This window comes from Geotrypetes seraphini, chromosome 2, assembly GCF_902459505.1.
Source record: "Geotrypetes seraphini chromosome 2, aGeoSer1.1, whole genome shotgun sequence".
In the NCBI taxonomy this organism is placed as follows: domain Eukaryota; kingdom Metazoa; phylum Chordata; class Amphibia; order Gymnophiona; family Dermophiidae; genus Geotrypetes; species Geotrypetes seraphini.
This window is the reverse complement of record NC_047085.1, coordinates 352763711-352788965: the sequence shown is the minus strand read 5'-3', so window position 1 is coordinate 352788965 and position 25255 is coordinate 352763711. Positions and strand designations below refer to the sequence as shown.

Sequence of the window (25255 nt, the reverse complement as noted above, 5' to 3'; positions counted from 1 at the left end):
GAAACTCTAGAATGAGGGAGCATGGGATGAAGGTGAAAGGGGATAGATTCAAAATTCTCAGAGAATACTTTTTCATAGAAACATTGATGATTGCTTGGAATAACTCCTCGGTGGAGGTGGTGGAGATGGAAAGTGCATCTGAATTCAAGAGAGCTTGGGTCAAGTATGTTGGATTTCAAAGAGAGAGGAGGGGATGGCAGATGACATGGTTATGCAGACTAGATTGGTCATATGGTCTTTATCTGCCTTCATTTTTATCTGTTTCTATTTATCCCCAATCTGTTTCTATGTTTACCACCAATTAAACCAATTAACTTATAGCACGGTTTTGAGAATCAGGCCCTGAAAATCAAATGCAGTTTAAGATGCAGAGAAATAGACTGGTGGTAAACATAGAAACAGATTGGGGATACATAGAAACAGATAAAAATGCATGCATGTTCAGTTTTCATATATGTGGGAAAGCCGAGCAGGTGTGGAAAGGGGGAGTAACAGGAACGCTATAATACTGCTGCGGGCTCCAGAGTTTGGAAAGTTCTGGTTGCTCGACTTGAGGAAGTGGTTATCGGTGAGACTTGGGGATCTCCACCAGCCACAGCAAGGGAGATTAATTTTGGGGGGCCTAATCCTAAAATAGGGGCCCAGCCCTTCCTCCCTTTCGTGGTTATGCCACTGATTGTGTTCAGTACTAAATGAAGTGCATTTCAGTTTTTATTTCTCGGTTCAAATTTGGTGCTTATATTTCTAATTATGCTATCTTGTGCTCTATTTGGTGAAGGTCTGTCTGTGTTTTATATGTGAAGAACTCATTTATAAGTGATAGTAATGGTGGGTGGAGTGACTGGGGATTCCCTCTTTAGTTTCTGATCTGGGACCCAGCATGTCTAATTAGCCCTGATGGTGGTAGGAGTTGATGTGCTAACGACAACACAATAACGGGAAAATTAGTGTATAGCTATTAATAAGGATAATAGGAAAACTGGCCATTTTATCTAGCAGTACAAGTGGCCTTAGTGTACAGGAATGACCTGTGTAAGGGTGAGCTAAGTCAACTTTGTATTGCTGTTTGGTAAAAGGACCCCATAGTGAGGTGAATCTACAACAAATCTCTTCCTCGACACATTCTCGACATGCGATAACAAATTCACTCCTCTTCTCTTCTTTCTAGCAACAATTCTTGATGCTCTCACTTATGTCTTTTTTTTTGTATTGAAAGCTCTAATCCTGCCTCTTTCAAAGCACCCAGTCTGAATAAGGAATCGGGCTTGTGTGTTCTCATCTTCCCAGAGTCCCTGTAAGAAGACAACATCTCTGGGTTACTAATCACCTCTTCTAGGCCATGTCTTTTGATAGTGTATACTGTCCATTCAGACAGGAAATAAACATCTGCTCAAGGGTTCCAGGCCCACCATTACAGCAGCTGTGGGAAAACAACGGAGAGCTCTACCAATTCCGGCATACCAATACTAGAGACTGATGATTACCACAATGTGGTCAGGAACATATATAATAATATAACATAAATGTTTATTTATATACCGCATTAGCCTTTCAGTTCAAGGCGGTGTACAGGGTAGTAAAAAAATCAGGAACAGTAATTTTTAACAAATTAGAATAATACAGTTTTACAAACGCATAAAATAAATAAACGAAAAACTGAGGTTTGTGATGGGGTAAGATGATGAGTGTAAGTTGTCTAGTTTTGGGTCAACAAGGGTTAATTTAAAATCGGTCATCAGGTTTAGGGAAAAGATGTGTTTACAGGTTGTAGAAGCATCTAAATCTGGATAGCATGACAGTTAAAACCTATCTTCCCAGACCAATTTTGAAGCCTAATGAAGATGGCATCAAAAAATGTTGAAATGTACTAGCTCAAGTTGAACCAACATAGAGCACACATGGAGAAGAAGCAGCTCCCTGAAACTCAGAACATCCAATTTCTTGCTAGAGACAAAACATGTAGCCTGACACCCCCACCTGTTCCCATTCAAATGAGAAAGAAGCACAGAGCAAAAAAAAAACCAAAAAGGGAACTGGTTTTGCTGCCTTACGGTGTTGAGCAGATGGACTCGGGCTCACTTTCTTCAGCAGCACTAGTGTAGAACTGGAGCAGCTCATCTTTCATGGAAAGCTCATGACGCAACTGGGACACCTGCGCAAATAACAGACACACACCGCAGTCACATTCAGCTCCAAGGCCACCTGTCCCTGCTCTCTTTTGTAGCCTAGTAAGCAGATCAGAAAACCTAGGCATCTCACTCAAGGAGCTAGGTGCCTAGATCTGGAACACCGATTATCCAGAATGCTTCGGGGATCATCAGCCCAGCCCAAAGCCCCCCTCCCCCCCGAACTGGGAAACTTTCCTCCCAAAATGATTGGACATTAATTTTTTTCTTTGGCTTTAATAATTTTTAATAAAACATACCTTCAGCGCACCCCCCCTTGACAAGAAAAGTATGCATTCTCCCTCCTTCCCTGAACATGCATCACCAACCCCCTTCCCAGACCCAGAGAAAAGACCCCAGGACTACCTTGTTTCCCTGGTGGTCTAGCAGGTAGTCTAGCAGCAGCTCTGGGGCAGGAGTGATCCTACTCACTCCTGCCCATGCTCTGTCAGTGATGAAAAATATAGCTGCTGAGAACAGTGGCAGTCTCGTGAGGATACTCATAGCCTCGCGAGCCTGCCCCTGGAAGTCTCAGCAGCCATTTTCAACACTGACAGAGCATGGGCAGGAGTGAGTGTCCAGGACCCCGCGGTCTACACCAATCTGAGATGAGACCAACCAAAAGGCCAACAGCCTGCCCCCTCCCTTGGGGGGGGGGCTCGGCCCCTGTCCTGGTGTCAATGGTTTTTTATACTCGAGTCAAATAGACATTTTTGGAATCTGCCCAACCTTATTCTGGGTAAAAGTACATCTTAGAATTTAATATTCTCTTGCTAATGCAATATAAAACTATATGCTTACAAAATACCCTGACAAGCAACTGTAATGTTTTGAAAAACAGTTATAACATTGGTAGGCAGAAAAGAATGACAGCATGTTCAGGCACTCTGTTACCATTAATTTCTGATGCGGATAAAATAAATTTGTAGTAAGTATAGAAATGCTTCCCTTGTGGCTTGGTGACAGGATTTCTGTGGACAGAATTAAACTTTTATATCTATAATATGATGACACTGCAGTAAAATTCGTCAGCAATGCCATGAGAAATAAGTTTTTTTTTTTTTTCCATTATTTTTTATTTTCTAATTTTTCATAAAGTGTACATAATAATAAAATACAATTGATAAATGCATATTATCACTTTTATATCTAATACATTATATATCTGAATTTGATTTTCCCCCTCACCCTCCCCCCTCCCTTTCATTACTTTAATATAATATTTTAATTTTCAAATTTTTATAAACAGTATACAACATATTAGAATACAATTGATAAATATTCTATAACTTTTTTATATCTAATACAATATAATCTAAACAAATTTTGTCCCATTTCCCTCCCCCCACCCTTTTATTACCTTTTATTCATACGTTACATTTTGTATAATATATTATAACATACTATGTATAAATTAATTTTTCTTACCCCCCCTCTATGTGTGTCATAAAAAGATCCTTAAAAGAAGAAAAGAAGAAGAAAACATCATATTATTTATTCATTACAGTATTTTGTCAATGGCCCCCATATTTTTATAAATTTAGTATATGTCCCTTTTTGTATTGCTATTGTTCTTTCCATTTTAAAAATATGACATATTGTATTCCACCAAAATGTGTAATTTAGGTTGTTGTAATTTTTCCAATTGTTAGTTATATGTTGAATGGCAACCCCTGTCATAATTAATAAAAGCTTATTATTTTCTGGTGAAATTTGACTTTTTATTCTCATCATTGTTCCAAATAAAATTGTATCATATGATATTGCAATATGATTTTCCATTAATTTATTAATTTGTGGCCAAATTGAATTCCAAAAAATTTTAATATAAGGACAATGATATAATAAATGATCTAATGTCCCTGGTTCTAGATTACAGTGCCAGCATCTATTAGACTTAGAACTGTCTAATTTTTGTAAACGAGTAGGGGTCCAAAAAGCTCTATGTAATAAAAAGAACCATGTTTGTCTCATAGATGCTGACACTGTACATCCCATTCTCCAAGACCAAATTAGTGGCCATTGAGATGCATTAATTTGATGTCCAATCTCAATGCTCCAAATGTCTCTTAGACCATTTTTTGGTTTTTTATTTAAATATCCAGATATTAATTTATACCACAATGCGGCTTGATGTCCTAGGAAGTCTGCTTTAAAGCATAAGAACTTTAAACTATATTGATTGTTTAATGATTTCCATTCAGGGAACCCAACCTGAATGGCCTGCTTCAATTGCAACCATTTAAAACTTTGTGTTTTATTGAGACCAAATCTATGTTGCAATTGTGGAAAATCCAGCAGTTTACCTTCTGAAATAATATCATCTAGAGATCTAATGCCTGCATTAATCCAGTTCTTCCAAAGGATTTGAGCTCCGCCAATTTTGATCTTGGAGTTTATCCATATGGATTGATTAGTTGATTTGTATATTGGGATGGGTGTTAATTTATCAGTAAATCTCAATGTTTTCCAAGTATCCATTATTATTTTATTTTCTTTGTATCTTTTAGGTATATTAATACTTGGTAGATGAACTAAATTTAGGGGAAACATAAGGCGCCATTCCAAATATAACCAATCTGGTGCATTATCTATAAGTTCTGGGAGGATCCAATACATACCCTGACGTAGAATATAGGCTTGATGGTACCTATAAAAATTTGGAAAATTTACCCCTCCCTCCTTAATTGATTTTTGTAAGGTTACTAAAGCTATTCTAGATGTTTTACCAAGCCAAAGAAATTTTGTTAAAATTCTATTAAGCTTTTTATAAAAGGACCCCTGAAAATAAATAGGTATCATACTCATTTGGTAGCAAACTACAGGCAACATCATCATTTTAATAGTTTGAACTCTTCCCCACCAAGAAATATGTAATGGGTTCCATTGCTCACATAACTCCGTAACTTTTTTTAATACATATTTTTCATTTTCTTTTACAGTATCTTCAATTGTTTTTTTAACTTGAATGCCTAGATATTTAAATCCTTCTTCTTTCCATATGAATGGAAAAGTATCAAATAATCCTTTTACACAGTGAACATTCAAGGGTATAATTTCAGATTTATTCCAATTAATTTTATAACCTGAAAATTTGCCAAACTTATCAATTAATTCCAATAAAGAAGATAAGGTAGACTCTGGATTTCTCAAATAAAGCAAAATATCATCAGCATAAGCCGAAATTTTATATTCCATATCTGAATATGGAATACCTTGTATCTCCCTCGTTTGTTGTATTGCTAACAATAAGGGTTCTAATACAACATCAAATAACAAAGGAGATAAAGGACAGCCTTGTCTAACTCCCCTCTGCAATTGAAAACCATCAGATATCATATTATTAATATTTAATCTTGCAATCGGGAAGCTATACAATGTTTTTACCATTTGTATAAATCCAGAACCTATACCAAACCATTCTAAAGCCTGATACATAAAATTCCATTCTACCCTATCAAATGCTTTCTCAGCATCTAATGAAACTGTAAAAGCCGGTTCATCCATTTTTTTTGACAAGTTTAGCATGTGAAATAATAGTCTAGAGTTATTGGAGGAATGTCTTTTAGCAACGAAACCCGTTTGATGCATATCTATAATATGTGGGAGAGCTTTGGCTAATCTCAAAGCCAAAATTTTCGCCAAAAGTTTATTATCAACATTTATCAAAGATATAGGCCTGTAGTTTGAAACCAAAGTAGGATCTTTATTTGGCTTAGGCAAAACAATTATTATTGATTCAGCCATAGTACCTTTTATATTACCTTTTATAAGTTGTGTCTGATATAATTTTAATAAATGTGGGGAGAGGATATTTTGAAATGTTTTATAAAATTCTACTGTGTAACCATCACCACCTGGAGCGGATCCAACTCTAAGAGATCTCAATGCTGTTTCTAATTCTTTTAATGATATAGGTTCTTCTAAACTTCGTTTTATATGATCAGGAATCTTAGGTCCATTAATTAAATCTAAAAATTTTTTTCCATCTTTTTGTTTCTCCAAATAAGGTTCGGAGGAATATAGATCCTTATAAAAGTTTAAAAATTGTTTTAATATTATATTTGTTTGATTTGTTATTATACCTTTATCATCTCTTATTCCATTAATATTAGTTCTCCTTTTTTTTGCCTTAAGATAATTTGCCAATAATTTTCCCGCCTTATTAGAACTTCCATAATACACTGTTTGCTTGGAAAACAAATCTTTTCTTATCATTTTTGAAGTTAATTCATTATATTTACCTTTTGCTTTCAAAAGAGCTTGCAAAACTTCATATTCCCATTTACTTATCAATTTAGCTTCTAATATTTTTATTTCTTTTTCTAATTCTATATATTGTTTTTTAATTTGTTTCCTAATAAAAGCTGAATATGATATAATATTACCCCTCATAGTTGCTTTAAATGCATCCCATACATTCTCTATAGATGTATCTTCCACTAAATTTGTTTGAAAAAATTCATTAATTTGTGTTTTAAAATTTTCCAAAAATTTGTCATCCACAAGTAATGCATTATCAAATCTCCAAAGAGGTCTATTATTTTCTAATTGATCTAATTGTAATTCTATCCATATTCCCGCATGATCCGAAATAATAATAGGATCAATGGAGGCTTTAATCACCTGTTGCACTTTATTTGTTGAAACAAAAATATAATCTATTCTTGAAAATGATTTATGAACCTGTGAACAAAATGAATATTCCTGATCATTAAAATGAAGAATACGCCATATATCCTTCAAATCGCATGATCGAACTAAATTATCTAGACCTAAAGATTTAATATTTTTACCTGGTTTTTTATCCAATAATGGATCCATTACAGCATTAAAATCTCCAGCTACCACTAAATTAGAGGCAGCCAGTGGTAATAACATATTTTGTAGCTTTTTGAGTTAAGACTCCCACTATATGATAGTTTGAACCATTTCAGCTCTTGATTGGAGAGTAAATTAGCCGCATTTGGAAAAATAAGCTATATTTCACCTGCTTTGTATAGCTAATATCCCTCTCTCCTTCAAAAACTGATGGAAAGATGTCAGGGTCTGTCTAGCAATCTCCAGAAAACCGATGCATTGCAACCCTGTGATTCAGCATAAGAAAGCAGTGCAAGTCACACTGCAGTGTTGTAGGAGGGGAAAAGGGAGCAACAGTGGTGTTAAGAACAGAACACTATATGGAAAAGGGGGCTGTCAGGTTCCTGGGATGGGAAAAGACAAGATAGGGAAACATACTTGACGAGTAGGAAATATTTACAAATACAGGAAGACAGAGAAAGACAGTGAAAATGCAGTGGGTTATGGGGGACTCGGGTTGCCCAGAAAAAGGAGATGAGGTGGGGAAAGAAAAGGAAAATAAGAATAGCATGACAAAAAACCAAGAAAGTTAGAGGCATAGAAATTAGGATAAGAAAGGTAGAAATGGTTAAGAGAGAGAGAACCCACTCCTAATATTTGGGACAAATAAGACAGAAAATTTAAGCAAGTGATATTCTGAAAAAGAAAAACTATGAACAGGCAATAAAATCTGTGAGACATAAAAAAAAAATGAACTTAAATATATTCACTACAATGGCAATATTCTCCATATAAATTTTGCCAGACAGCATGAAAGATTTGCCGGGTGGGGACAGGGGAATACTGTACTGTATTATAAAAGTTTCTGTCAGGCTAATTGGTGGGTGGGAGGGGGGTGGCCATTCAAAAGATCCTGGGGAGAACCCTGCATTGGAGAGCAATGAACATCACTCAAATGAGTATCTATTGTGACAAAGACATCAAATTACATGAACAGATTTGCTGATTTACAACATAAACAAAAGCTTAAAAAAAAAAAATCCTTTCCAGTCTATTTCTCTGCATTTTAAACTTTTAAACTGCATTTGATTTTCAGGGCCTGATTCTCAAAACCGTGCCATAAGTTAATTGGTTTAATTAGTGGTAAACGGCACACTAAATTGACCACATTGTTTAAAACCAATTAAAAAGCAATTTAAAAAAATGTAGGTGCTTGCAGGTGCCTACAAAGAACGCTGTCAAGTCCAGTCTACGTCAAAAGCAGGTGTGGCACTGTAAATGTAGGCCTATAAAACCCTGGCTTACATTTCTGGTGCCTACTTCTAATGTGGCTGCGATTCTGCAAACGACGCCATACCGTGACTGACCCACAAACTGCGCTGCTTTTATAAGTGGCTGCCCATAACGGCATCGTTTGCAGAATCTGGCCCTCAGGGCTTGCTCGTTTTGTGTCCAGATCTGCCAAGTTAATATAGTTTCTTACATTCTGCAATTTTCAACAAGGAATCATTGTGGCTTATAAATCAGTTATTACATTAGCAATTACATTTTAGAAAGCAAATTGGGTAGAGATCAGTCATGATGATGAGAAAAGATAAGTCTTTAATAATCTTCTGAAGCTGTAATAGGACGGAATTTGACATAAGTATACGGGTAGTCTATTCCAGACTCTGGGGCCCAGGGATTTGAAGATGGACATGAATAGGTTTGGGGGGTTCTTTTGTTTAACATGTTGAGGTGAGAAGAGGGACAGCTTGATGTCTGCCAGAGCTGTCACCTTAATCCGCTTTATAACCATGCAGGCCATCTTGAAAAGAATCCTATTTTTCACTGGTAGCCAGTGCAGTTTTCCCAACAGTGAGTTTAGCTCTTTCAAGTTTGTCTGCTCTGAAAATTAATCTGGCCGCAGTATTCTGAAGTAGTTGCAATCTCTTGTGTTCCTTCTCAGTGATGCCATAGTGCAAGAAATTACAGTAGTCCGGGTATGGTAGCAAGATGGCCTGTGCTACAGTTCTAAAATTAGCCTGACTCAGAAGGGATCGTACTGTTCTTAGTTGTCTTAGCCTGAAGAAGAATTTTTTGATCAGGGAATTGGTTTGATCTTCAAAGGTTAGTTGGGAATTGAGGATAATGCCCAGTATTTTTTAGTTTTTTTTCAATAGTGAGGATTTCACTGGTGGATAGTACTAGATCTGTGTGTGGAGCAAGTTAAGTCTCCAAACCAAAGCACTTTGGTCTTCTGTTTATTAAGTATAAGGAAGTTCTTTTGTGTCCACGTGCTCAGGTCCTCTGTGGTCCTCACTAGGTGTTGTAGGGTGGCCTCAAAAGTGTCTCTTGCAACATAAAGTAGGAAGATACCATCCACATAAGAAAATGTGTGGTTTTAAGGGGAGGAGAATCTTTTTGTCAAGACTCTTAAGAGAGACAGCAGGGATCCTTGAGATACTCTGCAAAAAGCAGACCATTTTCAGGACCTCTTTTTTTTAATATCATTTTTATTAAAGAGTCAACAAGAGAAACAAGCAAAGTACAAGGAAGATGTGTACAAACAGAAGTGTCATTTGAAAAATACAATACAATAGCCATCAACAAGAACACATAGGGTACCAGTAATACAGATACCAAAGACAAAAGAGAGGAGGAGAAGGAGCCCAACACTCCCCACCGATTATAGCCCAAAAGGAGAACATTAGCAGAGTCAAAAGAGTGTGTGCTCGCGTAACAGATCAGGCTCCTTATGCAGGAATGAAAAAAGAGGCACAAACCTCCCTGGAGGGGGGGGGGGGGAGAATGTATGGGGAGCGTGCATGGAGTCTGACTGATTGTTTCAGGACCTCTTATTTCCTTTTCTTACCTCATAGGTCCTATTTCCTAAAAATTCTGCAAACCATTTTAGGACTAATCTCTGTATGCCTAATTCATTCATATTCTTCTACTCTCTGCTGGGAATGAGAATCCAAACTCTGGCCCTCCACGCCAGCTGCTTCCCCACGTATGTAACCGCCCTAATCTTATACCTATTCCTCTCCTTCAATCCTCCTCTCTCCCTTTCTCGTGTGCGCTATGGAATGCTCATTCTACCTCCAACAAACTGCCCTACATTCATGACCTCTTTATCTCCCAGTCCCTCCACCTGTTTGCTCTAACTGAAACATTGATTTGCCCTGAGGACTGTACCACAGCTGCTGCCCTCTCCCATGGTGGCTACCACTTCTGGCATACACCTCACCCTTCTGGTAGAGGCAAAGGTGTTGGGCTTCTTCTCTCTCCTTTTTGCAGATTCCAACCTCTTCACCCTTGAAACCACAGCCTTTCTTCATTTGAAGTCCACTCCGTCCGCCTATTCACTCCTTTACCTCTGCGGATAGCAGTTATCTATCGCCCCCCTTCCTCCTTTCTCATTGAATTTGATTCCTGGCTTTTGGGCTTTCTTGAGCCATCTTCTCCTTCCCTCATTCTTGGAGACTTTAACTTTCACCCTGATGATCCCACTGACAAGTATGCTGCTAAGTTTCTTGCCTTAACCTCCTCATTTGACCTCCAACTTTGCTCTACTACCACCACTCACCAGGATGGCCACTGCCTTGACCTTGTCTTTTCCACCAACTGCTCTCTCTAACTTCTCTACTTCACTGCTCCCCGTCTCTGATCACCACCTGATATCATTCACCATTACTCACCCTCCCCCTCCGCCCAGTCACCTCTAAGAGGTTTCAAAATCTTCAAGCCCTCGATCCTTCCACGCTCTCATCCACTGTTTCACCTCTCCTTGCCTCCACTATGTTATCTAAGTCTGTCCACGAGGCTATCTCGTCGTACAATTCTATTCTGTCCTCTGCTCTGGACACCCTTGCTCCCCCTGTTTCTTGCTCTGTCAGGTGTACCAAACCTCAGCCTTGGCTCACTACCAGTGTCTGTTACTTATGTTCCTGCACCCGCTGTGCTGAGCGCCTTTGGCTGAAATTTCGCACATGTGCTGACTTTCTTCACTTTAAATTTATGATGACCTCCATTAATTCTGAACTTACACGGGTCAAGCAAGACTACTACATTCAACCCTCGTCATCTCTTTGCCATGCTTAACTCCCTCCTCAAGGCGCCCCCCACTTCCGACCCTTCCCTCTCTCTCTTCCCAGATTATGGCTGATTACTTCCATGACAAGGTCCACAAGATTGCGTTTGAGTTCACTATAAAGTAACATCCTTCTCCCCTACCTACCATCCACTCTCCTGAACTTCAACCTTGTACCTCCCCTTCATCCTTCACCCAAACAGCTCAGGAAGCTTCTCCATGCCCGTTTGTCCCCCCGTCAACTACTGATGACTTTTCTACCTTCTCTATAATCACAGAGGAAGAAACTGCACAATTTCTGTCTTCAGCCAAGCCTACTACATGCCCCTCAAACCCTATTCCCACCCCTCTACTCGACCCTATCTCACATACTGTTATCCCTCCCATATGCCATATTCTCAATCTATCTCTTTCTACTACAACTGTCCCTGCTGCATTCAAATATGAGGTGGTTAATCCACTTCTCAAAAAACCCTCGCTAGACTCGTCCTACCCATCCAACTATCGACCTGTCTCCCTTCTTCCGTTCCTGTCCAAGATACTTGAGCATGCTATTCTCCGTCACTGCCTGAACTTTCTTTCAACTCGACAGATTCTTGATCCTCTATAATCTGGTTTTCGCCACTGACACTCCACAGAGACTGCCCTCACTAAGGTCTGCAGTTAATTGTTCATGGCCAGATCTAAGCGCCTTTACTCTATCCTTATCATTCTTGACCTGTCTGCTGCCTTTGATACTGTAAATCACAGCTTACTCTTTGACATGCTGTCCTTGTTTGGATTCCTTGATTCTGTCCTGTCCTGGTTTGCCTCCTACCTTTCCCAACGCACCTTTAGTGTATGTATTGGTGGGTCCTCTTCTACTGCTACCCTGTTAGCGGTTGGTGTACCCCAGGGTTCTAGCTTAGGACCTCTTCTCTTCTCTCTCTACACCTCTTCCCTCGGTGCCCTGATCTCCTCCCAAGGCTTCCAGTATCACCTTTATGCTGATGACTCTACCTCTCTACATCTGAAATTTCACCTAAAGTCCAAGAAAAAGTCTCTGCTTGTTTGACTGACATTGCTGCCTGGATGTCCTTCCGTCATCTGAAACTAAATATGTCCAAGACCGAGCTGCTCGTCTTTCCTCCTAAACCCTCTGCTCCTCCTCCTCCTCCTTTCTCCATCTCTGTAAATAATACTGTCATTGTTCCAGTCTCCTCTGCTCACAACCTTGGAGTCATCTTCGATCTGACCTCTCATTTTCTACGTATATCCAACAAGCTCCTAAGACCTGTCACTTCTATCTCTTTAATATCACCAAAATTTGCCCATTCTTCGCTGAGCACACTACCTGGACTCTTGTCCAGGCTCTTGTAACCTCACGCTTAGATTACTGCAATCTACTCCTAACTGGTATCCCTCAGTGTCGCCTCTCTCCCTTGCAATCTGTGCAAAACTCTGCTGCGCAATTCATCTTCTACCAACCTCGCTACGCTCATGTCACCCCTCTCCTTAAGTCACTTCACTGGCTCCCTATCTGCCATCGCAGACAGTTCCAGATCTTATTGCTGACCTACAAGTGTGTTCATTCTGCCGCCCCTCATTATCTCTCCTCGCTTCTCTCTCCTTATACACCTCCCAGAGAACTCCGTTCCTCAGATGTCACTCTTAGCATTACCCTTCTCCTCCACTGCCAATTCCAAACTTTGTTCCTTTCATCTAGCTGCCCCATATGCCTGGAATAAATTACCAGAGTTTTTCCATCAAACCCCTTCCCTTGTTTAAAAGCAGACTGAAAACCCACCTTTTTGATATAGCTTTCAATTCTTAACCCTACTCCTCTGCCCTCCAACCCAGCCCCGCTGATTAACGGTTCCCCTTAACTGTATCCATGACATCCTGTTTGTCTGTCTTGCCTGTTTAGATTGTAATCTCTTTCGAGCAGGGACTGTTTTCTTACTCTTTATGACTCTGTACAGCACTGTGTGCGTCTGGTAGCACCAGAGAAATAATTAATAGTAGTAGTAGAAGTAGAGAATGTTCTACCGTGTCAAAAGCAGAAGAAATGTCAACATGGATCATCTACCTCTCCATAAATATGATTTTGCCTTTGATATCAGTTCAAGCAATAATGATTCTATACTATGCGACACTCTGAAGCCATGTTGTGAACTGTGAAATCCATCTGTTCAGTTTAAGAAGTCTGACAGTTGTATATTGACACAAAATAACGGATCAGAACGAGGTTCTCAGAAAACCAAGATTCAACTAAAATTTCACTGCAGAAACTGGTCAACTTGACAGCTCTGTATTGTATGCTCAGAGGTCTAGTTTTTTTTGGGGGGGTTATTATTATTATTTTATAATCTACGGGCCTGTGTTACAAAGCCACACTAGCGGCTGCTGCGCGGTAATGGCCCCGAAGCCCATAGAGATTTAAAGGGCTTCAGGCCTGTTGCCGCGTGGCAGCCACTAGTACAGTTTTGTAAAACAGGCTGCATGAAGAAGCTGGGATGGAAGGAGGAACTTCAAAAACGTTAGGCTTCAGTGCCTCCTCAGAAATGAAAATCAAGTGTTTTTCTTGTTTTATTCATATTTTACCTATTATAACATTTACTGGTACCAATTGTAGGAAAACACAGCAAAAACAGAGAACAGAAGAAAGACCCTTACCTCTTCTCTAATGTGCTCTACTTGTTCCTCCAGGAATTCATTTCTTTCAGTTATGGTTTTATTCTTCTTTAGCAATGACTGGCCAATGCGTGCGGCTAATTCTAGGTCCCGCTCTTTCTGCAGAAGGCAGAAAAAAACAAACAAACATAGATGTTCTTGTTTATCCTGAGAAATTTTGTTTGCCATCCCTGGACAAAGAAACAGGAAAGAGTCAAAAGGAGCAAATCGCTGAAGACAACCCTTAAATTACTGTAACACTTTTACACTTGATTCCCTCAATTTCAATATCAACATCTCCAAACAACTCAGAACAATGCCCTTCATATCCTTTCTTGTGCCAGCTAGTTTGATTGCATTTTACCTTTGTTCATGCACTATCACTGGCTTTCTATATCAGCACAAGTTCAGTTTAAGATCCACTCACTCTAAAGATCTGTGTTCCAGGACACCTGCCTACCTTTCTTTCCTTACTCTTCCCTACCGCCCTTTATGAGCCCTTTGTTCTCTGAATGACCAGTCACCTGTTCCTTAGGTGTATTACCCTCAAGAAAAATAACTTTTCTCTGTACAGCACACTCACCCTGGAACACTCTCCCAATCACTTAGGCCCCGATACACAAAAGGTTTCCTTGAAAATAAAACTGGGCGGAAAGAGCCTTAGGTGCCTGAGCCAATCAGGGCTTTAGGCCCCTCCCAGTGCATCCCAGGATGCATCGGGAAGGGGAAGGTCTGCCATTCTGAAGAATTCATTAGAAGGTAGGGGGCTTGGGGGTCCGGGCAGCAGCGGTCAAGGCAGGAGGGAGTGGGCATCCCTCCTGCTGATCCTATGGGAGATGGTGTATGTGTGTGGGGGTCTGACACGGGGTCCTGGCATGACCTTCGAGAAGATAGAGCCACACCTAGGATGAATGAGGGCTAATACTAGCTCCCCCATGTCTTGCAATGAAGAATGTTTTAAACTGTTGGCAGAGTCAAGAATTCTGGGAATGCTATTATTCCTGACTGATATAATTTAAACTTTGTCTGGGAGATTATTCATTTAGGCAACATCAATTATAGCAGGGATCATACAAGTACCACTTTATCACAGTAAAGAAGTCAGAAAGGGGAGATCACCTCATTTGGGTCTGGATAAACAAAATCATCTAACAATCGGCGCTAAAACAGTTTGGCTGTTTTTGTGACGACCTAATGTCTTCACCGCGTGGTTTTTCGTGCATTTGTACATGCTCCAACTCTGCCATTCAAATGACCTCATTAGAATTAAAATGAGGTCATTAATATTAAAATGAGCCATCCGATCCTATGGGAACAGATGTGTGTGTGTGTGTATCTGCACGGGGAGGGTCTAAGGCACTGATTGGCTCAAATATCTAAGGCCCTTCCCAGGATGTACTGGGAAGGGGAAGGCTCGCCATTTTGGAGAGGCGGGTATGTGGGCAGGAGGGACTGGGTATCCCTCCTGCTATCTTCTTCAGATAAGAGGTATGGGGGTGGGTCGGGGGGAGCCAAGGAGCTGAGGCAGGAGGGAAGGGCATCCCTCTTGCCAATTTTTTTTTTTAAATATGGGGAGTGGGGAAGGGGAGGAGGGGTCCTCATTTGAAGGGGTTGGTTCGGTTGTGGGGGGGCACCCGGAGGCAGCAGGGAGTAGGCATCCTTCTTGCTGAATTTTTTTCTAAGTATAGGGAGTGGGGAAGGGGAGGGAGCTCCTGGCATGGAGGAACCAGTTTGGCAGGGGAAAAGGACACCCCTCCTGCTACAATTTATTTCATGGGGGGGGGGCAGCATTTTTTTATGGGGACAGGTATTGTGCATGTGTAACACATGCACAACATCTGTGCAATTAAAAAAAAAAAAAGCCCCGAACAGCTAAGTGGTAGGAATCTGCTTTGGGGCTTCCCCTGCCGCTCAGCTGTTCGGGCTTCCCCTACCAGCTCTGCGCATGTGTGAGAGTCACTTTCTGAATGATTGATCGGATGGGATTACGGCAGACTTCCACAAAACTTATTTACATGGGAAGCCATTTGAAAATCGATTGCCATTTTGAAATCGGAAAAAAAAATAAAAATATAAAATCGGCCCATAGCGACCCGCATGGTCTTACCGACCGTTTTTATTGCATCCAGCTCTTGGTCCTCTCTCCTGAGGGACTTCAGTAAGACTGCTGAGCAGTAATCAAATTGCTTTTAACTGATAAAGATCCTGCTAAACAGATTATTCTTAAACATGTTGATGAGACTAAGAATCATCCCAAGTGTTTGAAATGAAATTGCTAACTCACTTTCTCTTTTTAAGCAGTTTTATTTGAGTGGGTTAGTATCAGATGCTGACAAGGGTTGCATCTCCATTCCAATGGCACTATAAAGGTTTGGAGACATATAGCATGGGGTCCCTTCACCAAGTCAGTGTCCTGAGGAATCTGAAACGGATATAGGAACATAGTATCTTTTGAAAGGTTATAGTGTACTTTCATGGATCAATAGGTCTTATTTATACAGTAAATGAGGGAAAGACAGGTAAATTATTAACAAGCAGAACATTGCTTCACTCAGGAACAGAATATTTTCTGATGTAGACAAGGCAGTCCCAGAAAAGGTTTTTCAAGAAAGATAGTAGGTTGATGGTGGAGAAGGGAAAGGGTTAGAAGGCAGGATCTGAAACATTTGTTTCTGATTCTTCACTGATATCATGGGATCATTTATCCTTTTGCATTAAATATGGTGCCAAAATAGCATGCCCAACTTTGGGTATGCTTCTATGATGCAGGCACAAATAAATTGGATAATGAGGTCTGAACCATCAATAACTGAATGCTAACAACCAATTATATTAATTGGCACTCAATATAATTCATGACCATGTCTGGATGTGTGCCATTCTAAAAGGCAAAGTGCCTAACTCCAGTGATGTGTATCTCAAAAGGAGCATGCTGTGCACAGAATTACAGAATACTGCCTGATCATATCTAACTGGGGCATTTTCACCAAATTTCAGCAGGTGTAAATCTGGCACCCAAAAGTTAGGTGCGAGATCTGTGCCCTTTATAGAATAGTGCTTTGAGCTGAATTTTTTCGGTGTCTAAGTTTCAGCGTTGTTTGTTGAATTCCCTTCTATGTGTGTCGATATGGAAGGAAATAATAGTGGTGATGGAGGATGCTGGGGGTAATCTATTAATGTGGCATAGGGTAGAAGAGTGCATGAAGATAAATACTGGCAAGGGAGGATGGTTGTTTGATGTTAATAGCCCAAGCCCAGAATACTGATATGATTTTATATAAGGGTTGCTATAGAGGCAATGTTAGTGAGATTATAGGGAACAAGAAGAAACAAAACACAATAAAATACATTTTTTGACAATCTGTTAAAAGTATGATTTTTAAAAAGCCTATGGGGTTTTACTGGAAGTTAGTTAGTTGCCTTTATGGCGAGTATGACTTTCATTCTTGCTATTTTGTTAGAATTATCATGCAAAGCCTCAGTATTTGTGATTTTGTTTTTAGAGGGAGTTTTCTTGCTATGAATTGTTTTTAATTTATGGCTGTTTTTCCTTTGGGTGGCTTTGGGAAGGGTCTGTTCTATTTTATTATTGCATTTCTTTTTTTAATTATTCTTTTCCTTTCTAACACTGTAAACTTCTTATATTCCTTTTTTAAGTGAGAAAAGCGGTAAAGAAAGTCAATAAACTTACACAATCTTTCTAAGATAGAACTTTCTTCTTCAAGTCGGATATGAGCAAAAGATGACCATATCAAAATATATATTTGAAACAGTATTCCACTCCTGTTGTTCTTACTGTACTAATGTTTTACAAGAAAAAAAAGTAACGTTTGCATGTGGTTCCGATTGAAATCATAAACAACAGCACCTTGGCAGACAAATTCAGAAATGTGACATTGGTCAAGTAGACAAAACCTTCAAAAAATATTAAATACAAATCTTTATAAAATTTTAAAAATTGTTTTATAATGGGATCAATTTGAGATAAAATTTCACCATTCTCTTCTGAACCTTATTCGAAAAAGGAAAAGGATGGTTTAGATTTTTTAAAGTTAATAGAAGGACCAAAAATTCCTGAACATATAAAACGAAGTTTAGAAGAACCAATATCCTTAAAAGAATTAGATACAGCTTTGAAATCCCTTAAGGTTGGATCCGCTCCAGGTGGAGATGGTTATACAGTGGAGTTTTATAAATCATTTCAAAACATTATAATGCCCTATTTATTAAAACTATATCAGACACAACTAAATAAAGGTTGTATTACAGGTACTATGGCTGAATCAATAACTATAGTTTTACCTAAGCCAAATAAAGATCCCACTTTGGTTTCAAATTATAGACCAATTTCTTTAATAAATGTGGATGGAAAAATTTTAACTAAGGCATTAGCATTAAGACTGGCTAAAGCTCTCCCTTTCATTATAGATATGCATCAGACAGGTTTCGTTGCTAAAAGACATTCATCTCATAATACTAGACTGGCACATCACATGTTATATTTGACAAAATCCATTAATGACCCAGCATTCTCTATTTCATTAGATGCTGAAAAAGCTTTTGATAGAGTGGAATGGATCTTCATGTTTCAGGCAATGGAATGGTTTGGTATAGGATCCGGATTTATACAAATAATAAAAGCATTGTATAGCTCCCCTGCTGCTAGATTATATATCAATAATAATTTTTCAGAAAAATTTATACTACAGAGGGGGGTTAGACAAGGATGCCCACTATCTCCTTTGCTTTTTGATATCGTTTTAGAACCCTTGTTATTAGCTATAGAACAGGTAAGGGAGATACAGGGTATTCCGCATTCAGATAGAGAATATAAATTATCAGCATATGCGGATGATATTTTACTTTATTTGAGAAATCCGGAAACAACCATTCCAAATTTGCTTGAATTGATTGAAAATTTGGAAAATTTTCAGGTTATAAAATAAACTGGAATAAATCAGAAGTGCTTCCACTCAATGTACATTGTACAAAAAGTTTATTTGACTCATTTTCTTTTATTTGGAAAGAAGAAGGATTAAAATACTTAGGAATTTGGATTACAAAAACTGTGGATGAGACTATGAAAATTAATGAAAAAAATCTATTACAAAAAGTGTCAGAAATGTGTGAACAATGGAATCCTTTATGCATATCTTGGTGAGGGAGAGTGCAAACTGTAAAAATGATGATATTACCAGTAGTTTGTTACCAAATGGGTATGATACCAATTTTTTTTCAGGGGTCTTTTTACAAAAAATTGGATAAGATGTTAACAAAATTTATTTGGCTTGGAAAAAACCCCAGAATTAACAAAGACCAATTGCGGAGGGAGGGGTAAATTTTCCAAATTTTTATAGGTACCATCAAGCCTATATTATGCGTCAGGGTATGTATTGGATCCTCCCAGAGCCCATTGAACATATACCAGATTGGTTCTGGTTAGAATGGAGATTAATGTTTCCTTTACGTCTGAGTCATGTTATCAGTATTCAAATGCCAAGGTTATATAAGGATTACAAAATATTTGTTGATACTTGGAAAACTATAAGATATATAAGTAACCTAACTCCTATTCCAATAACTAAATCAACGACTCAAACAATATGGCTCAATCCAAAGATCAAAGTTGGCGGTTTTAAAATTATCTGGAAACATTGGATGATTGCTGGAATTCGTATTTTAGAGGATGCAATGAATAAAGGTAAACTGCTTGAGTTTTCACAATTGCAAAATAAATTCGGTTTGAATAAATCACAATATTTCAGATGGATGCAATTGAAGCAGGCCATTCAGATAGGGTTCTCTGAATGGAAAAACCTTAATAACTATCATAGTATGGAATTCTTATGTTTTCAGATAGACTCCATGGGTCACCAGGCCGCAATGTGGTATAAATTAATATCTGGATTTGTACATAAAAAGAAAAAAAATGGTCTTAGAGATATTTGGAGCATTGAGATTAAGCATCAGATTAATGCATCTCAATGGCCATGACTTTGGTCTTGGAGGTTAAGATGTACATTGTCAGCCTCTATGAGACAAACTTGGTTTTTTATTTTACATAGAGCTTTATGGACCCCTACACGTTTACATAGAATAGATAGCTCTAAGTCTAATAAATGCTGGCATTGTCATCTTGAACCAGGGACATTAGATCATCTTTTATTCTATTGTCCATTCATATTAATATTTTGGAAATCAATTTGGCCTCAAATTAATAGGATGTTAGAAAATCCGGTAGCCTTGACATATGATACGATTATGTTTGGTACTGCAATGAGAGCTCGAAGTCAAATTTCATCAAATAACAAAAACTTTTATTTATATTGACTGGAATAGCAGTACAGCAAATTATACATAATTGGAAAAATTATGACAGATTGAACTATAATTTTTGGTGGAACTCAGTTTGCCATATATATAAAATGGAGCGTACATTTGCAACACAAAAAGGATATATGGATAAGTTCAAGAAGATTTGGGGACCATTAACAGATTTTTGCAATGACTGATTTTAATTTTTTCCCATAATAAGATAATGGTTAAAGAAGGGAGGGAAGGAAGGGGTAAGGAATTTATTCTCTTTATTATACATTATAAAAAATATATCATAATGAGTGATAGTCTTATGAGAAATTAACGTGATAAAGGGAGGGAAAAGGGTTCATAATTAAATAATAATTGATAAAATCATTACAATATATATGTTATATAAATTCATAAGAAAAATAATATAAAATATGGTTTATATAAAGTACATTATAGAGATATCAAGTGTATTGTTAAGATAATTGTATGGAAAATTTATAACACTTGTTGATATATGAAAAAATCAATAAAAAACTTAAAACAAAAACAAAAAATATTAAATAAATATTTTCTGAAAAATGAAATGAAAATCAGAAGCAGCATAGATGCGTAATCTTACTGCCCACTGAGGCAGTGCTTCGCAACCCAGTCTTTGAGGCACACCTAGGGTTCCTTTTACAAAGGAGCGTTAGGGTCTTAACACGCGGAATAGCGCGCACTAAAATGCTGTGCGTGCTAGCCGCTACCACTTCCTCTTGACAGGCGGTAGTTTTTCGGCTAATCCGGTGCGTGCGCTAAAACCGCTAGTGCACCTTCGCAAAAGGAGCCCCTAGTCTCATCAGGTTTTCAGAATAGCTACAATAAATATGCATGAGATACAGATTTAGATACTATGGGGGCAGTGCATGCAAATCTATCTCGTGCATATTCGCTGTGGATATCCTGAAAACACGATGCGACTAGGTGGGTCTCAAGGACAAAGGTAAGATGACAGGGGGCCAAATTTGTCTCCATCCTCACGGAATCTCAATATCTCCATCCCCACAAGTTCTGTCCCTGCTACATTCCTCTAAGCTCTGCCTTAACCACTTAAGCCTTGAACACTTATGATTTTAAAATATTTAAGGCTTGTGCAGATGAGGACAGAGCGTGCAGGAATGGGACAAGGACAGGAACATAGCTCACGGGGACGAGGATAGAGAGGTCCCATGGGGATGGGGAAAATTTATCCCATGTCATTCTCTATGCACTGAGGTATCTAAATCAGTGTTTCTCGACTTCTTCAAGGAAAGTACCCCCTAAGTATAACAAATCTCAATCGAGTACCCCCGCCCATGCTTCGTCCCAAAAGGTCCTTCCCGTGGATGTGAAGACTCGACAGAGGGGGCATGCTGCTGGAGGAAATGGGGAGGGAGACCCACACTGCGTACCCCCCACAAGTGGCTCACGTACCCCTAGGGGTACAAGTACCGCGTATGGTGAAATACTGATCTAAACCATGCATCCTTGTATCATTTCTTTATTTTGGGAAGGACCTAGTAATGAGGTTCTTATAATAATAATAATAACTTTATTTTTATATACCGCCAGCTATCTTGCGACTTCTAGGCGGTTTACAGTAAAAGAGATTGTGAATACAATGAAGAAAATGTAAATACAATAAAGAGAGGCTTTACGTACAATGAATTAAGGAGTTTAGCAGTGTACATCTCAATATAATAAAGAGAAACTTTACGTACAATGAATTAAAGAGTATAGCAGTATACTTCTCGTACAATGACTTATAAAGTAAAGCAGGTTACATCTGATAATATTAATAATGTTAACAACAGTTTGTGTGTTGTAAGGCCCGGAAGTGCCAAGCTGTTTGTTCAGAAGTAGAAATATTCCGTGACTTGAATAGAGTGTTCGTGGATAGTGATTAGGGGTTGGGGTTAACAGTTTGCGAGTTTAGTTATGTGATGGTGTTACGAGGGGGTTGATGTTCCGGGCAAAAGATACTTACCTCTTCAAGCAGACGTGTAACAGCATCTATGTCATTGTATGTTTTAGTCATCTGGCCCACTCTTTCCGCACAGAGAACTGAAAAAGAATAAAGGACATTATTAATAGCAAATCTATAGACTATGGAGCTCAATTTTAAAAAAGATAGACTTCCAAAAGACAGCATAAGCCATCACTTGGACATTTTACTAGTCAAAACATCCAAGTGGGCATTCTCAAAACAGACTTTCTAGACGACTTTCTGATTGTTTTGTCCCAGTGCATCCAAATCTTATGGGTGTGTATTAAGAGGCGTGTTTTCTGTGGGCTTAGGACTTGGACGCTCGTCAGGTATAATCAAACCTTTAACAAAAGATCCTGGGATATTTCTTTTTTTTTTTACGTTTGGCGCTAGATCTGTTCTAAGAGCATCTAAATGCTAAAAAAAAAGGTGCCCAAACTGATCAGATGACCACTGGAGGAATTAAGGCATGACGTCCTCCTTACTTCCCCAGTGGTCCCCGACCCCCCCTTCCACCACCCAAAGATGTTTAAAAAACAGTATATTCAAGCTTGTATTATGAGGGAGTGCTGAAAAGTTCTCAGCTCAAGCAGCTTCAGATTTTAACTCAGACATTGAGTACCTACATTAAGATAACACCTGCAGGCCTAAGGGCTATCGTTGTGGTGTACAGGTGGGTACAGTAAGTCTTGGGTGGGCTTTGGAGGGTTCACCATACAATAAAAGGAAGTTAAAGTGACATCTGTACCTGGGACTTTTAATATGACATTCTCTGCAATAATCCTTCTGCTGTGCTGAGGAATGCTCAGTACTCTGTGAACAGTTTGCTAAGAATGCTAGCTGCTTAAATGTCCGAAAAACTGGCTTTTGTGCATTTTTCATGTTGACGTCTTTATATTTGAGAATGGCCAAAAAAGATAAAAGATAAACGTACTAAGGAACAAAACGTCTGCATAGGTCAATCTAAAAAAAAAAAAAAAAAAAAAAGACAGCTTGCTGTTTTGAGAATGGACATTTTCTCTATTGTATCTCTGGATGTCTTTCCCCAAATGTCCAAACTCAGACTTAGACATCCTATCAAAAATTCCCCTCCATGTCAGCTAACATCATGTCAAAATATTCAAAAACATAGTAAACAAATTCTAAAGTATTCATAAATTAGTGGTGTAAGATCTTGCAATGTCTCAGCCAATCACTTGATTCTGTACTATTTTGACTTTTCTGGGATGGAAAGGACAGAGGGAAATTAATTCAATCCACATGAAGGCAAAGGAGTACTAGCAGTAATAAATAACCCCATCTTCTGCTCTCATCTTTAAATGAAGAATGAAATCAAATCCAGATTGGTTTGTTCATTCCTACTCTAACTGGTAAGATGATTTTATGTGCACTGTGTTAATAATGCTTGATGTACATATTCAGGCAGCATAGGTTGGGGTGCTGGCAAAAAATCTCTTCAGCTGGTGGGGCTTGAGCACCCCTGCTAGACAGACATCCAATGCCACACTTCTGGAGAGGGTCTAAACATTGTAAACCAGGGGTCTCAAAGTCCCTCCTTGAGGGCCGCAATCCAGCTGGGTTTTCAGGATTTCCCCAATAAATATGTATGAGATCTATGTGCATGCACTGCTTTCAATACATATTCATTGGGGAAATCCTGAAAACCCGACTGGATTGCGGCCCTCAAGGTGGGACTTTGAGATCCCTGTTGTAAACCATCTAGGTACTAGATGATAGACGGTATATTAAGTGTTGAATAAACTTGAAAACTTAAGCCTAAAAATGAGGGGAGGGGTCCCGACCCCTGAGTCTCTCCCACCAACCAATGATATGTTCCTCCTTGGGTCATGCAGTAAATATAAGCTATTAATGTGTACAAATGCAGTACCATCTTTTAGTAAATATAGAACCAAATCTGTTCTGCATTGACTACAAATTTTTGAGATGTTTTACTTCATCAACATTCGACTAAACTGCACTGAGAAAAATAGTAAATAAAAGAGTTGCACCAGCAGTAGTAACACTACTTTATACTGCAAATAATTTTAAAGTTTTGTTTAGGATACTGTGCACTTAAAGTGGAGGAGTAGTCTAGTGCAGTGTTTCTCAACTTCTTCAAGCCAAGTACCCCCTAAGCCTAACAAATACCAACCGAGTACCCCCACCCAAGCTCTGCCTCAGATCTGTCCAAGCTCCACCCCAGACTCCACCCCATAATAGTACTAATTGTAATGCAATTTCTTCCATCCATTTTTCATATACACACAACATAATCTTATTAATACATAATGGTAGCCACAAAATTAAAAAAAAACACAGAGCATGCTGTACGCAGAGAAAATATTAATCATCATTTATATTTGGGTTTTTTTTTCAAAGAGGTCAAGGCAAATGAATTTAAAATATGCAATGTCACCTCAGTAACAACTATAGAAAAATAGACAAATATAGTGCAAAATATAGACAGCAGATATAAATTCTCAAAACTGACACATTTCGATCACTAAATTGAAAATAAAATCATTTTTCCTACCTTTGCTGTCTGGTGATTTCATAAGTCTCTGGTTGCACTTCCTCCTGACTGTGCATCCAATATTTCTTTCTTTCTGCCTCCTGCATGCTTCCTCTCCTCCAAACCTCATTCCATTCCCCAACATCTCTTTTTGTCCCTCCATGAGTCCAACTTTTCTTCCTCTCTCCTCCACCCCCATTGGCAGCATGTCTCTCTCTCTCTCTCATTTCCTCCCCCGCTCCAAAGGGAGTGGGGAAAGAGAGAAAGAGATCCAGGGTGCACCTCACCCACTCCCTCTACTGCCACATCCAACATTTCTCCCTCCTTTCCATCAGTCCAACATCTTTTTCTCTCTGCTTCCTGCACGCTTCCTCTCATCCAGTCATCATTCCCTCCCCCAACCAACTTCTCTCTCTCTCCCTCCATGAGTTTAATTTTTTACTCTCAGCCCTCTCCCCCTTCCCCTAAGTGTGACATTTCTCCTTCCCTCCCCATCCATCTCTCACTCTCTCTCTGTCCACGAGTCCAACACTTTCTGCCTCCTCCATGCTGCCTCTCCGGACCTCATTCCCTTCCCCAACCAACATCTCTCTCTGTCCCTCCATGAGTTCAACTTTTCTTCCTCTCTTCCACCCCTATTGGCAACAAGTCTCCCTCTCTCTCTCACTGTCCATCTGTCTTGAGAGATCCAGGCATCTCTCCCACCCCCTCTACTATCACATTCAATATTTCTCTCTCTC

The 25255-nt window shown here is 39.0% G+C and overlaps 1 protein-coding gene across 13 annotated transcripts in view; it reads right to left on the bottom strand.

The window, feature by feature from the left end:
- The window catches only part of TRAK1 (trafficking kinesin protein 1), a 203285-nt gene that overhangs the window by 77299 nt on the left and 100731 nt on the right, over positions 1-25255 (bottom strand). For 12 of the 13 annotated variants that reach the window (XM_033930397.1, XM_033930396.1, XM_033930399.1 and 9 more), the window contains 3 exons: positions 22004-22080; positions 13693-13809; positions 2052-2152 (listed from right to left, as the gene is read on the bottom strand). In XM_033930397.1, the coding sequence (XP_033786288.1) occupies positions 2052-2152; positions 13693-13809; positions 22004-22054 (269 nt within the window). In that variant the 5' untranslated portion in view covers positions 22055-22080. Of the gene's footprint in view, positions 1-2051; positions 2153-13692; positions 13810-15973; positions 16112-22003; positions 22081-25255 lie in introns of all 13 variants that reach the window. The other variant, XM_033930398.1, reaches the window with a different exon arrangement.